Source organism: Paralichthys olivaceus, chromosome 9, assembly GCF_024713975.1.
Source record: "Paralichthys olivaceus isolate ysfri-2021 chromosome 9, ASM2471397v2, whole genome shotgun sequence".
Lineage (NCBI taxonomy): Eukaryota > Metazoa > Chordata > Actinopteri > Pleuronectiformes > Paralichthyidae > Paralichthys > Paralichthys olivaceus.
Genome location: NC_091101.1, coordinates 1,778,857 through 1,795,287, shown reverse-complemented (window position 1 = coordinate 1,795,287; position 16,431 = coordinate 1,778,857). Strand labels below are relative to the sequence as shown.

General features: G+C 41.2%; 1 protein-coding gene across 2 annotated transcripts in view; it reads left to right on the top strand.

Moving 5' to 3' along the window:
* fbxo38 (F-box protein 38) overlaps positions 1–16,061 on the top strand; it is a 60,221-nt gene extending 44,160 nt beyond the window's left edge. For both annotated transcript variants that reach the window (XM_069531341.1, XM_069531342.1), the window contains exons 15-21: positions 218–318; positions 4,912–5,014; positions 5,766–5,932; positions 7,641–7,786; positions 11,655–11,758; positions 14,281–14,394; positions 14,506–16,061. In XM_069531341.1, coding sequence (XP_069387442.1) covers positions 218–318; positions 4,912–5,014; positions 5,766–5,932; positions 7,641–7,786; positions 11,655–11,758; positions 14,281–14,394; positions 14,506–14,684 — 914 coding nt within the window. In that variant the 3' untranslated portion in view covers positions 14,685–16,061. The remainder of the gene's footprint in view (positions 1–217; positions 319–4,911; positions 5,015–5,765; positions 5,933–7,640; positions 7,787–11,654; positions 11,759–14,280; positions 14,395–14,505) is intronic.
* The last annotated feature ends 370 nt before the right edge of the window (positions 16,062–16,431 follow it).

Below are 16,431 nucleotides of genomic sequence, written 5' to 3'. Positions count from 1 at the left end.
CCTGTATCACTGATAGAAAAAGTAAATCAAAACTGTTGAGCTTGGTGAAGGAGCACAGCTCAAAAAAATCAGAATTAACGTGAGTTAAGTACACTTATTACTTTTTCGGCCTAAAGCTGTTACATAATGATTTGTATGTGGCCTGTGAGTTGGCAGACAGCTTAATATGAAGTTTTGTAATGTTTGAATTGATAGTTTTTTTGTGTATGTTGTGTAGATCTTTCAAGAGCCAGGCCTCGAATTGCAGTGAGGAGGAAACGAATGGCTGACAAATCAACCAGCACCTCAGACCCAGTCACTGAGGATGACCATGTACAGGTATATATATATATATATACACACACACAAACACACACCAAACTGTAGACATTTGTTTGTGCTGTTACACTACAGTTTTGAAGTCATCGATTTAAAAAGGTGTCATTTATTTTATCATTAAGTGTCCAGGCGGGTGAATACTTAAGTATGCACTGTACATAGTATAATAAACTTTATTATACTTATTATTCATGTTTTCTTTATTGTAATTAAATTTTGTATACATTTTTTTGAGCAAGAAAGCAGTGGAGCATACCATATAGCAGTTACACTACAGATAATTTACACAGTAGACAGTGCCTGCCATTCGAGCGTGTGCTTATGATGACATTTTATTAATTTCATCAATCCATTCTCTTGCCATGGGACATATAGGATTCTTCCAGTTTTGCAATGTGTCTTGTAGCCATGATAAGATCAATACTGATGTCTTTTCATTCAATCAGGAGATGGGTTTCTCCATTTCCCCTTTTAATCTAAATTATTCATCTTCTCCTCAAATAATGGTGTCAATACTTTTCAAAATATGGAGTCAATCTCCCCCAACTGTTCCATATCTTTAATGGTTTCAAAAGCAGTTATATTTGGCCTTATCTCAGAAACTTCTAAATCTTGGTGTGTTTTGGAATTTCCTGACAGCAGTTTCTATTTTTGACTTCATTATGTTTAGGAAATGTCTGACTGTATCTGGAAATATAATTTAATTTAATTCAATTCAATTCAATTTTATTTGTATAGCACCAAATCATGATATACATTATCTCAAGGCACTTTACATAGAAGGTCAAGACCTTAAATTGTATTTAATATAGAGAAACCCAACAGTTCCCACAATGAGCAGCACTTTGGTGACTGTGGATGAAAAACTCCCTCATTAACAGGGAGAAACCTCTAGAACCAGACTCAATGTGGGCAGTCATCTGCCTCGACTGGTTGGGGTGAGAAGAGAAAAATGGGGCGGAGAGGACAGATGGGTGGAAAAGAGGGGAGAGGAGAGAGATAGTGGAAAGGGGAAGGAGGGTGAGAGAGGCGAGAGAGACCGGGAACACTTGAGCACCATCAGGTATCAGATCTGACAGAGACAAGGGGAGAAGTGCTCAGTGCATGATGGGAGTTCCCCCAGCAGTCTAGACTCATAGCAGCATAACTAAGGGATGGTTCAGGATTCACCTGATCCAGAACTAACTATAGGCTTTATCACGTTTTTAGTTTAAACTTAAATGCAGAGATGGTGTCTGCCTCCTGAACCCAGAGTGGGAGCTGGTTCCACAGGAGAGGAGCCTGGTAGCTGAATGCTCTACCTCCTGTTGTAATCTTACACACTCTAGGAAGTTCTCCTCTCCATCACCACTCTGACACTGTCCAGTCCCCCTCCAACAACATGGCTGACTTTCCTGATTAGCTTGTTGAGTCTATTAATGTCCTTCTTCTTCAAGCTGCTGCCCCAGCAGACAACAGCAAACATGATGGCACTGGATACAACAGACTCATAGAACATCCGCAGCATCGTCCTGTCTATGTTGAAGGACCTGAGCCGTCTCAGAAAATAGAGACTGCTCTGGCCTCTTTTGTAAATTGTGTCCACATTTTTGGATCAGTCGAGTTTATTATCTAAGTACACCCCCAAGTACTTGTGGTTATCCACCATGTCCACACTGGCCCCATGGATGGTGACAGGGGTCCATGGCCCCTTTGACCTCCTGAAGGCCACCACCAGTTCCTTTGTCTTTGACACATTGAGCTGTAGGTGGTTTTTACAGCTCCAGGTGACAAAGTTGACCACCACAGTCCGGTACTCACTCTCATTCCCATCAGTGATACATCCTACTACTGCAGAGTCATCAGAAAACTTCTGAAGGTGGCAGGTCTCTGTGCAGTAGCTGAAGTCTGTGGGGTAGAGAGTGAATAGAAAGGGAGAGAGGACAGTCCCCTGAGGAGTCCCAGTGTTGCTGACCACTCTGTCTGACATCCAGCACTATAAACGCACATACTGCGGTCTGCCAGTCAGGTAATCCACAATCCAGGACACCAGTGGGGCATCCACCTGCATCGATGTCAGCTTGTCACCCAGTAGTGTCGGCCTGATGGTGTTGAACGCACTGGAGAAGTCAAAGAACATGACCCTCACTGTGCTTCCCGGCTTGTCTAGGTGGGCGTAGATTTGGTTGAGCAGGTAGATGATTGCGTCCTCCACTCCTAGACGGTGCTGGTAGGCAAACTGAAGGCGATCCAGTAGTGGTTGAACCATGGGCCGGAGCTGCTGCAGGACGAGACTCTCTAGGGTCTTCATGATGTGTGACGTCAGTGCCACAGGTCTATAGTCCTCAGGGTCGCTGGATCGCGGCTTCTTTGGCACAGGGACGAGGCAAGATGTTTTCCACAGCACTGGAACCATCTGGAGACTCAGGCTCATGTTGAAGATGTGCTGAAGAACTCCACACAGATGGGAGGCACAGGTTTTCAGGACCCTGGGGCTCACGTCATCTGGGCCTGCTGATTTTCCTGTTTGTAGTTTCTTCGGTTCTCTTCTCACCTGCTCAGCAGTGAAAGTCAAGACTGTTGAAGGGGGGTTATTTGTGCATCCCTGGAGAATGCTCTCAGACAGGGGATCTGCAGAGGAGGTGAGAATGAGGCTGTCTGTTGGGGGGAAACAAGGAGAGGAGGGGGAATTCTATTATGAGCATCTGTCACCACACTAGATATATTTTGTCAATAGTGTTTTTTAAAGAGGATATAACGACCTATTATGTGCCTTTATTACGAGGATATAACTACCTATTATGTGCCTTTATAACGAGGATATACTGTATCTAGTGATAGTACACCACGCAGAGATTTGTAGCTTATCTCTAATGATGGGTGTCTAATATTAATAGAACAGAGTACAATGTTTTCTTCAACAATTGTTTTGTTGCCAAGGTGACAAAATCATGAGTGTAATGGCTGAGCCGAACCCAGCCAATTCAGTGAGCAGTATGACAATTTACATGCTTTGTGAATTATACTCCATATATACACTCCTTGAGAAAGACAATATTGGGTTTGGATTCTCACCTTCCACTTGTTGTGGGAGCATGGTAATACAACTATAAAGTTGCCAGACTCTGTTGAAGCATTACCCAAATCCGGATAATTTTTTCCCCAAAGTTCAGCTAGTTTGATTGTCTTAAAAGATACATATGCACTAACGTCCGATAGAGTCCTCCTTTATCCCCATTCATGCCCGTCTTATTTATTTAGATTCTGGGCTTCTTGTTAACCCAAATAATATCTGATAATTTTTAATATTGCTTTTCAATAAAGAAATCTCAGAAATCTCGAAGGGAGCATTATAGATAGATAATGAAATTGAGGAGCTACTACCATTTTGACTTTTCACTTTTCCCCAGAATGCCTGAAAATGATATATTTTATTTTGCTCAATAGTGGGACATAATTGAAAGTATTTATTTCATCCAGATTTAATAGGCACTTCATTCCACCTGGCACCACCTTCCCTCCCTGGAGGGTGGTAGTCTGTTACAGGTGGGGCTCAAAGGTACATGCTTGAGGTCAGTGGGAATGTTTCCTTATGTTAGTCACCTAAACCAGAGATGTCAAACTCAAGGCAATTATACAATATATCCAGCAAGCGATAAAATATCATATGTCTACTTTAACTACTCCACTGGTGCTTAATGCCCAGCTAAACACAAGCCCTAATTTCCACTCCCTGAGTGGAAGCCAGGCGGTGTGCGCGGGCTCCATAGGCCGAGCAACAACCCTCAACGAGAGTGAGTAAAAAAACTACCAAAAAACCTTTTAACAGGAGAAAAAGAACTTAGAAACTTCAGAGAGAGCCACATGTGAGGGATCCATCTCCCAGGACGGACAGAAGTGCAGTAGATGCCATGTGTAATAGAGAACGTCCGAAAAATAAGAGTAATTACAGCATCGGTTAGAGTACATAGTTTGTAGCATGATGGACACACATGGCACGTGTACATAAAAGAACAATGAAGCTTATCTAAATGTTTTCTTTTGCAATTTATCCAATATCCTGTCCATCCTGTTTAATAAATGTTGACCCTGTTTGACCCTGGACATAGTCCCTGTTTCTAATTTTGACACCACTGACCTAAACAGTGGATCAATTGAACAAAAAATGTCATTGTGGAGGTGAAGGGGCTGGGAGAGCAACTTCACCTGCACCACAGAGGATCAGCCAGCGCAGGTGAGAGCTGTTAGCTGATTGATCCTCATGCTTGAAAAGGCAGCAGCGGAGCTGCCTCAGGGGGACACACTGGGGAAGAGACTGGGAAGCTAGAGGTCCAGCAGAAAGTGCTGGACCCTTTAAGTTGAGTGTTTTTGTGAGTTTCTGTTTTAAGTTAATAAAGATGTTGCTGAGCCCCGAATGGTTTGACTGGTTCGTCTCTGGCTGTCATGGTGAGAGCCCCGTGGCATGGTCGACTTCCACAGTCATTCTTTAAAAATAAGTCTGACTTTGATTTTTCTTGCTTTTCTGTTGTACATGTTTGTGAGGACATTACTTCTGCAAGCCAATGTACCCTTTGTTAGTGTAACACACATCCTGAGATGCCTTTGTTTGTGCAGATTTTATCTCTGAGGAGTAAGAACCTGGTGGGCATCACTCTAACCAACTGTGGAATCACGGAACTGGTCCTCAAGGACTGCCCCAAGATGATGTTCATTCATGGTAACACTGATATTTGATGACTCAGTGATGTTTTTTGAATTATTAATTTGTTAAAATAAACTAAAGATGAACTAACAATCTAAAATCTGATACAGGAAGAAATGGTGTGTTGGTTAAAAAAATCAAATGCAATGATTGATATCTTTCATCAGATATTCAAGAATGGTTTGTATCATACATACCATCAAAAAAAAAAAAAAACAAGGCCAAAGACTTGTTAGTGTTCCTCAATTTAATACAGTGGTCTTGATTTTTCTTTCTCTTCCTTAAGTCATTATTAACATTAAATGAGATGCGTGTTAGCAAATAAATAATAAGGATCATAAAGAATCATGCCTCCAGAAATGAAAGATGGAATCCAAACCAAACAATGATCATCTGACACTAATTATATTTCTTGAAAGAAAAGAAAGATGACATACCTGAGTTTGATGAAGAGAGGAGAGCTCAGTTCAGGAGCTTAAACTGTACCACAGCTGCTTCAGGACGTCTTTCAGGACGTCTTTCATGAAATCTTTCAGGATGTCTTTCAGGCAGTTTAAAGAACTACTGCAACAACAAAGATAGTAGTTATTTCTTGAGTATTTAATTTGACAAAGGTCCTTTTGGGGAGAACATTCAATCATTCATTACCCTGCTTCAGTACAGATGTTTGTTTACTCTGTTAATTTACGGACTCACAGCATTTTATCCTAAATCTCTTTGCTGAGTCACTCGCTGCTCTGTCTCTTTGTGACTCTTCCCTCTGCAGCCACAAGATGTCGAGTGTTGAAGCAGCTGAAAGTAGAAAGTGCCCCCATAGTGAACAGGTTTGACTATGCTCAATGTAAGAAGCTGGACATGGAACAGGTCCTGGATCAGATTTTGAGAATGCCTCCTGAGCGAAACCGCATCATCTACATGCGCCCTATGCATCGGGTGGGTAATCTGTGATGTCAGCAAAACTAATTAAAATGTTTAATTTAATGGTCAGTTATATACAGTTGTGTTAAAAATAATAGCAGTGTGTTTAAAAAAGTGAGTAAAGCTCAAAATCCTTATAATAGCTTTTATTTCCATACACTTAAATGCATTGGGAACACTGCACATTCTATTCCAAATCAAAACATGAAGAAAAATGTATAAAATGTGTTATTACTTTACAGAAATTGAAGAAAAAGGAATATTAGGCTGTTCAAAAAAATAGCAGTGTCTGTATTTTTCTTTACAAACTCAAAAATTTACTGTATAAACTGAAAAATGCTTGAAGATTTAGCTTTCCTGTGAATAAAGTAACTAATATTTAGTTGTATAACCACTGTTTCTGAGAACTGTATTGCATGGAGTCGACCAACTTCTGGCACCTGTGAACAGGTATTCTAGCCCAATTCCTCTGCATTTCTTGGTTTAGCCTCATAAACAACATTTTTGATGTCAGCCAACATGTTTTCTATTGGATTAAGGTCCGTGGATTGGGCTGGCCACTCCATAACGTTAATCTTGTTGGTCTGGAACCAAGATGCTGCTCACTTACTGGTGTGTTTGGGGTCTAACCCTTGATGAAACACCCATTTCAAGGGTATCTCCTCTGCGGCATAAGGCAACATGACCTCTTCAAATATTTTGATCTATTCAAACTGATCCATGATCCTTGGTATGCGATAAATAGGCCAACACCATAGTATGAGAAACATCTCCATATCATGATGCTTGCACCACCATGATTCACTGTCTTCACAGTGTACTGTGGCTTGAATTCAGTGTTTGGGGGTCATCTGACAATCTGTCTGTGGCCCCTAGACCCAAAAAGAACAATTTTGCTTTCATCAGTCCACAAAATGTTGCGCCATTTCCCTTTAGGCCAGTCACTATGTTCTTTGAAAAACTGTAACCTCTTCAGCACATGTCATTTTTTCAACAATGTGACTTTGCGGGGGCTTCTTGCTGATAGCTTGGCTTCACATAGGCATCTTATTGTTACAGTTCTCACAGGTAACTTTAGACCTTCTTTGATCATCCTGGAGCCGATCATTGGCTGAGTCTTCGCCATTTTGGCTATTCTTCGATCCATTCAAATGGTAGTTTTCCGTTTTCTTCCACGTCTTTCCGGGCCATGTTTACCAATTTAAAGCATTTGAGATCATTTCAGCTGAGCAGCCTATCATTTTCTGCACTTCTTCGTACTTTTTAATCGAAGTACGCTGTTCTTCTGAACAATGTCTGGAACGACCCATTCTACTCAAATTTTCAGAAAGAAATGCTCCATAACTAGCATGTACAACATTGGCTATCTGTTTGACGCCTGTTTTTTCACAGGATAAATGACCTTACTAGTTGAACTCCACACTGCTATTATTTTGAACAAGCCGCTTTTAATTAATGATTCATTTACACAGAATCAGCAGCATGCATGTCATGACTGTTGGGTCTGTTGGTTTTCTATAACCCTACTACACCTACTAGTAAATTATTTGCCAAGTAGAAATATAATTTCTACCAAAAACTGATTGATCTGGTTAGTGATGTTGGAGTGCTATTATTTTGAACACAACTGTAGGTCCCTCTGTCTATATCCTCTTCCTACCGATTCTCTTCCCTTATTATATCTCTGTATATATATCTGTATTTGTCTTTCTCCCATCTTCAGATTGACACAGTGGCATTGGAGCGTCATCTTTTCCAGGGACCATATCCCTACCACATTGCAGTAGTGCACGAATTCAGCAACCCTCCAAACATCAGGAACAAGGTTCGCATTCGCAGTTGGATGGACACAATAGCCAACATCAGCCAGTGAGTAGTATTTCACAGTCCACCTTTGTATCAATTTACTGCAAATATTTGCCACGCAGTGTTTGTTCTCTCTGCTGTCTCTGTCCCTTTGCAATATTTAATCCCTGAACCTACAATGTGTTTACTTTTCTTAATGCATTGTTTGTCATGGTCAAGTCCAGAGACGAAACTGTGTGAAAATTTCGTATCAGAATTATAGTGACCAAAATTGTCAGTTATCGGTATTACTGGGGTAATGTTAAAATGTCTTGAAAATGTTCAAAAAGTACTGATACTGACAAAGTATTATATTTGAATAATGTATTATTGATGAAAATTATAATATTATCATTTATTAATGACATTAATATAATAATAATGAAACCAAAATACAGTCAACACCATATCATTTTTTGATATTAACATTAAAAGAAGATGAGCTTTTTTTTATTTTGATAGAAAACTTCTCATAATGCAGGTTTAAATAAGATAAGATAGATAATGTTTTTCAAAAGTCTTAATATCAACTAATTTGTTAGTTTATAAGTCATGTCAGAATGTCATAATAATGCTGAATGCTGCTTGTTTCAGTGTGATTCTCTTCTGCCTTTTACATAATTTACTGTCAAGTTTCTCCGAGCAGAGCAGGGGTGGAGGAGATAGGTTAACAAGTTGCTATGCTAAGTACAAACATCAGAAAGTTTGGGTTCAATGCCCATCCTCACATCACTGCTCATGTGTCAGTGTTTCAGGTCTGTCAACCACTCATCTAAAACTGACTAGTTTTTACAGTACACGTCTTATACTATGGATGTTTTATATAATATATTGTACTGGTATTAAGGATTTTAAGCCATTGATTGTCTGGATTTTAAATACAAATTCTCCATTCATACATGGTTGATGTTACTTGGCTGCTGGGCTTGCTTTAAACCTTGGCCAGCTTTTCAACCTTAACTGTGGATTTAAGTCTCTGAGAGATTTTAAGGTTTTAGCAATCTTACCATCTCTAAGTTTACGGAAAGCATTGCCGTTCTGAAGGCTGAGCTCAATGATCTTGGGCTTCACCACTTTGCGTCCCTGAGACCCTCTTGCTGCGGAAATCACCTGAATGCAACCATTCCTAATCTCTATGGCTGCTCCGCTCCAGGAATGGATGGTGATCCTACTCTCACGCGGTGGCTTCAGCACAGCCTGATGATCCTTGGGTGACCATGGGAGCAAAGCCTAAAATAATAGCCAGCTCTATTCCATGCCATGCTCCAGAGAAGGTGCAATCACCCCTGGGAAGGTGTACCACGAATACCTTGATACCCCTTGCCAACAGGAGCACTGGACTGTAGCCAGCAAGGATAAGCATGGTGCTGAGCGCCCGACTCCCCCTTGGGACCTCCTGCTGTGTAACAGTTTTGACATCGTGAATACGCAGGACTTTTTTTAGCCTCTTGAGTGTGATATCTCGAGACTGCTTGAGGGAATTTCAATCAGTTCTCACTTGTACTCAAAGATAAAATGACAGTGGCCTTTATATGAATCTGGAAAGAAGTATGTAGAAATATATACATAGAAACTGCACTGGTTGGCGGAGACATACATACAACTGCAGTCTAGTTGTTTCAAAGTTTTATGTGAAGTCAAGTCCAACAAGCTCTGTAATGTTCTTCTCTTTTCTGTTCCAAATGTTGGTGTTTTAATATGACCCAGTAATCCCCCCCACCCCCTGCTTTTTCTTATTCACCGTCTACACAGTTAGCAAGCAAGCTACATCCAACAACTCTGCTTTCTATGCTAGTCACATTGTTTGTTTCAAGCCTAACAAATCCACAGCTAATAAAAACTCACAGGTTGTTTTCCAGACTCTCCTTCCTGTATCCCCACTATGTGCCAATGGCATAAAGTTGGAACTGCATAATTTTTCAGAACAAAATGTCTGGAAAAGCCAGCAGTGAGCTAGGGAGCAGTCCTTGGTGAAGTGAGGTGGACACAATAACAGGTTGGGGTTGTATTGTTAAGAGAGTGTTGAAAAATAAATTTTAACCACTGACTCTATAATTCATGATTGTTTTGACAGTAAATAAAGAGAAAACTTCCCCTCACTAAATAATACGTCGTCTTCTCAACAATGTGATACTGCTAACCAAACTCCCCTAATTTTGCATTCAACCCCATTTCTACTGGAACAGTTCTTCTAGCTGTTTATTCAATTAAATTTGGTCCCATTTGTCCCCAGCGGAATGGACGGGCTGGGGTGTACGGTTTACCTATGTCCTGGATGTAGATGGGCCCGATCTGTTAGCAGCACATTACGCAAGTACTAGTGTCTTGAAGCAGATGCGGGAAGCCACTGGTAACCAGTGGAGGGAGCGTGAAGGGAGGAAATAAGGATCTGGGGGTTCACTGTGTCAAATGCAGCAGAAAGGTCCAGAAGGATAACCACAGGGCAGAGAGAGGCTGCTCTGGCAGTGTGAAGTTGCTCAGAGACAGCAAGAACTTCTTGCCAAGAAGGGTAGTCTCAGTTGAGTGGCCTGCCTTGAAATCAGACTGATCAAGAACGTTGTTCTGGTGAACATAGGAGGAGAGTGGATTAAAAATATTATACTTGAGTGCTTTAAAGAGAAAAGGAAGAAGAGAGACAGGTCTGTAGTTGTTTACTTTAGACGGGTTGAGGGTAAGTTTCACTAATACACACTAATGAGTCACATTATGAGTTGCCATGATGGAATTAACAGAAGTTTTATCAGCCTTTTTTTCAATTATTACTTTTTTTTCAGTGTGGTTTTGAATAAGGCCCTTTTGTTCCATACTCAGTTCTCCCTTGAAAATGATATCTTGATCTCAGTGAGACTTACCTATTTCAATAAAGGTTTAATAATTATTAATAAATAATTATTAAAGTTGTTAATAATTATTAATAAATAATTATTCAAGTCAGGACAAAAGATCAGCTTTTGTTAAACACAATTTGGTGGCAGCTTCCCTGCTTTCCACTCACTCCTGCCTTTTTCTTGGAGATTTGCCAACTTCAGCTGATGCTGGACGTTATTGAAGAAATCACCACAATAATCATGGTAATTAAAGATTGAAATGGTTCTACTATCCATAGGGAATTTTACTATTGTACATAGTGATACCAGAAACTGCTTCCCTTGTCACCAGCTCATTAAACTTCTATCATTAACTGGGAAGGCACTGGGAAGCCACTCATTTTTCTCTCCTATAGGTACTGTCAATTTGCACTTTATTTGGAACTCCTATGCAATCAAATACACTCCAATTAGGTTGCTCTGCCATAAAAGGACTTTTCTGATGGTTATGATGTTCAGTTGTTGCACTGTTAACATGCACAAGGTGCATCTGAAGAGTGAGGCTGAAAAATAGAATGAGCTCTCAGTAGAAAACATTATATTAAAATTCCACCTTTGAGAATTTACACATTGCCCACAAAGTCACCACAAACTGAAGCCTGTGATGTTACAGCTGTGGGTTTGAACTTACAGTCAAGATACATAGTGCAAATGTACTGTACTTAAGTGTGAGTACTTCTAATACATAACCGCTTTTAACTTGATGTGTAATTCCTTAGGTAAGCATACATAAATGAACACTTTCACTATGCAGATGTGAAATAAATGCACTAGGAAGATGCATGAGCACACAAGATGGACAGATGAAGCATGTTTGACTAAGTGAATCATACTGATGTGCGTTACTAGCGTCCACAAAATTACTTCTTCATTTAGAGATCTGTAACAACCAATCTAATGGCATGCAATCTCATTATTAATGTATCATAAATCATACATTGTTGGAGTATGAGACAAATGTTATTTGGAACGTTATCTGTGACTCGATCAGCTGATCTCTGCGTTTTTTTTTGTCTTTCTCCCAGAGAGTTAATTAAGTATGAGTTCTTCCCAGAGGCCACCAGGACAGAAGAAGATGTCAAGAAGAATCCCAGATACCCTTGGGGCAGGGACATCTATACACTGGAGGGTAATGGAGTCATGCCCATACACATTAACCACACACTGTTTTAAATTGCAGATTTAATTGGCAGCCGAGGCTTTTTCAGTTCTAACTGACTAATGGGAGTTTCAGCTATTCAGCCTCTGCAGGGCTGTATCTGTGGTGAGAGTCTTTTTGTCAAACAGGCAAGTAGTTGATCCCCCTACCAGGCAGTGGGTAGTCTGAGTCAGGGTGTGAATGGCTGTTGATACCTGCAAGTTGTAGACCTACCATGCTATTGAGTGAGTCATTACAATACAACACCTGAGTCAAAAAAAAAAAAGATAGAAGCCTCAACATTGAAGTGAAATGGAAACCAAAACATACAAATCAATACTTACTATTTGACTCACATTACCCACTAGAACACAAGCTGGGAGTCATCAGAACCTTACACTACTGTGCACAAGACATACCAACAAGGACAGAGTGAAGGAACAACACATCAAGGAAGCACTTAAAACCTGTGGCTACCCAAACTGGGCTTTCATAAAAACCTTGAAAAGAAACAAAACTCATGTACATTTCAAGCCTAGCAACACATCACATCAAAAGGTTGTTTACCCTAACCACATCAACCTGCTTGTTTAACATAATGACTCACAACACGGGTACAGACCCACAGAGGTTAGATACCTGAAACCTTTCATTGGTCACATGAAGGTGGACCTTCATGTCTGAGCAATCAGAGCTACTCACCCCCGTTTGCTCCATGTCTCCATCTACATTACTGCTTGGTGACTTCAATATTAATGTCGACTCCACCAACTGCACCCTGGCTACTGAATTCCTGTCACTCCTGGACTGCTTCAACATCACACAACATGTTCAAGGTCCCACCCATGCCAAAGGTCACACACTGGATCTGGTATCCTCCACTGGCCCAACCCTCTCCCAGCTGCAGTGCCTTGACCTGGCGATCTCTGACCATCATGCCATCCTTTTTACAGTCCTTATCCCCCTGCCCAGACAGCACGCAAAACGCACCATCACCTTTAGGAACACCAAGACGGTGACTTCACCAGCTCTGGCAAACCTACTGGCTTTACACCTGGCCTCGGATCCCCCAAGCACCATGGCTGATGGCCTGGTTGCCCACTACAACACTGCTCTATCCCTCAGTCTTGACTCTCTCTCCCCCCTCAAAACCCGAACTGTCTCCTACACCTGCCCAGCCCCCTGGTTCACAGCTGAAATCCCCCCGCTTCACATGCATTGCCGTCACAGGTCACTGCGCCCTTCCACACCAGCCCCAATGCTGCCTCCACTCCTTTGCACCTGTGGATGCTCTTCAAGTAGCAAAATGAGTCTCCAATGCCAAGGCTACCACTTGTCTCAATATCTCATTGGAATCTGACACAGTCCCCTCCAGCTTCAAAATGGAATCTGTCAAACCCATTCTGAAAAAGCCAGGTCTGGACCCAGAGGATCCCAACAACTACCGCCCGATCTACAACCTTCCTTTCCTCAGCAAAATCCTGGAAAGAGCCGTTGCTGCCCAACTCTACCAGCACATGAGCACCAGAGACAGCCCATATCAAAATCACCAACGACCTTCTCATTGCTACTGACTCTGGCCACACCTCTTTGCTGTCTTCGACACAGTCTCCCACACCATCCTCCTCAATTGCCTATCCAAACACCTTGGCCTAACTGGAAAAGCTCTCACCTGGTTCCAATCTTACTTTTCCAACAGGAAAATGTTCATCACCATCAAAGGCTCTAGTTCCACTACAGCCCCAGGCAACCAAGGTGTGCCACAAGGCTCAGTGCTAGGCCCCCTTCTTTTAAGCACTAAGCCCTGGCAGCACATCACCCCGAACCTCATTTACCCCCACTGGCTCCCTATAAAGGCCTGCATTAACTCCAAACTACTCCTTCTCACTTATAAATCCCTCCATGCCCTAGCCCCACTGCATTTAACCAACCTCATCCAACCCTACACTCCGCTCAGAAGGCTACGATCATCAAACTCAGGTTTGCTCTCCATCCCATACACCAAACTCCAAACTTTCAGAGACAGAGCCTTCAGTGTCACAGCCCCCACCCTCTGGAACTCTCTCCCTGCCAAAATACGCAATGCTTAATCTGCTGAAATCTTCAAAATACTCCTCAAGCACCACCTCTTCACTAAGGCCTTTTGCCTCAGTTAATGCTCCAACCTGCTGTAAAATGTTATCCTATTTTGTATTATTACTTTTTCTTTTCTCTTCTGTCTTGTCCTCACAAACTTATTTAAAGCATCATTGGGTCCCGTGAAAGGCGCTCTATAAATTCAAGCCATTATTATTATAATAGCATTTGACACTACATTTTCGTCCTCCGTCTTGATTCAGAATCAGCTAGCCATGCCCAGTATTTTTATATATGCCACAGGGCATGATGGTATGTTAATTTTAACATGCAGTGCACCTGTGTGAACTGACAAGTTGATATCTTAACAGAACACCAAGTCTGGAGACATAAGTTCAAGATTCTTCCTTGACATCATTGTCTCTTGTCATGTTCAGGAATGGTGGATGGTGCTCCCTACAGCATGATAACTGACTTCCCCTGGCTGAGAACACTGAGAGCAGCTGATCCCAACAGCTATGCCCGCTATGACTTTGAGGATGATGAAAGCAGTGAGTGCACTCGGTCTAGTAGGCTCTCAATGTTGGAGTTTTCTAAATGTACACACTTTTTATTATTGAAGCCCTTGAAAATGTTTTCTCTGGTTTTGTGTTGTTTGGTAGCCACCATCTATGCCCCACGGCGAAAAGGCCAGCTGTCAGCTGACATCTGCATGGAGACCATCGGGGAAGAGATCTCAGAGCGCCGACAGAGCAAACGAGGAGTATTTCAGAGAGTGGTGGTCCTCTTCCTTCATCACTGTGATACACCAGGAGAACCTGTGGATGATGATTATATCTAGACAACAGACACTCCTGTCTATAAGATTAGTGGGATCCATGCACTGACAGTCGTGCTGCTGCACAGTCTGAGCTCCTAACTAAGGAAAGATTTGGTTTTGTTTGAAGACACAGACTCTGTTTACTGTGGGATCTGCAGATCAGTGATGTGTCCTTACAAACTGTGTTGAACATGATAACTCAAATTTGATTAGCTTACTGGATGAGGAATAACTACATTTGTTATGCACTGGGTGGTGCTGGTATAAATCCATTTTCAGCCATTTCAGAGAAACTGATCATCTTTCTGTATTTTGTCATTGTTTGAATAAAAATTTTGGATTTCAAAATGAGCCACTTCTCCAATATAATATTGCTCCAAATAAAGGCTTGATTATTTCAGCTGTTCAGGCATGAGCCCAGCTGTCTGGGCTTTGTAGCAGTCTTATTGTTTATCTTGCTGCCACTGACAAAAATCACAGAGAAGTTCTCTGTTTACTGCCACAGGCTGCCTACCGTGTTTCCACCCAGGACTTATTGCAGACACAAATGTCCAACAAACCATGCTTTTTAATTGAGTTTTCGTCAGATAATTTTTCTGTCAACTGAGATGTTGGTGGCTCTGGGTGGTGGATGCTTTTTAGACCAGCAAGAACAAAGTGGAAAAGAGACTAAGAGATGTTCAGACCGGTTAACGGTTGTGTGTGAACTTTGACCATGAGTTTTCTTTGCATGTTTGACCCACTGGATAGAGATCAGGGAACTAGATTTTATAACCAACTCCTGTCCATTGAAAGTCATGGATTAGATCTTCTCCAACATGCAGCTCACATTTTTACTAAGCCATGCAAACATGTATGATGTGTCTTTGTCACTTTAACATGCTGAGTTTCCACTGACTCAGCAGTGGATCAGTTCTTGGCATTTGAGTTGCTATTTCAGCCTGCAAATATAAGAATGAACACATCTGAATTTACCTTTAACTGCTCTGTTCTATATCATCATCGACCCAGACTATGAAGGAAAATTAGATTGTTACTATTGTGACAGTTTTTCAACCATGAAATTAAGCCAGACAGATTTAAGCTATGTACATTATGACAGATGGAGGGGCTTCATTTCCAGCTTAGTAACCAGAACATGACCTGACGCATCAACCTGTTGGACTGTGTTTGAAGGATTAGTAGCCCAAATGGGTTAGATTACTTTTCTTCTGGCATCAAATGAACATCTTTGTTGAAAACATAAACAGAAAGTGCAGTGTACAGGTTGAAGTCTGTACTTCTGTTTGTGTATTGACAAATGTACAGATGTCATGGTTGATGATATGCTTCCATGGTGTTCATATATTTATAAAGGAAAAACAAGACTATTTCAGATAAATAAAATAAGAGAAAATATCTTTTGTCCTTGTCTTATTTCTCTATCAGAATGTATTATTTGATTCAAATACTAAAAGGAAAATTGATGGCCATCAAGACTTATCCTCTAATATTAGGGATTTACAAATGTAGAATTCCTGTGAAACCTGAGTTCCCTTCACATGCACTGATAAAACAAAAGCCTTGACCCACATTTGAGTATTGACTTGACCTGATGCAATACGTTACAAAGTTAAGGAATGATGTGAAGGAAAAGCCATGAAGTTAGGAAAGGAGAAGCATGGTGCAGAGAATATCCAGTTCCATGTACACTTTAAAGAACAACTTTATAACAATAGATACACACAAATTGTATTTGTGTTTCCTGTCTGAAACAGAATAACACGTC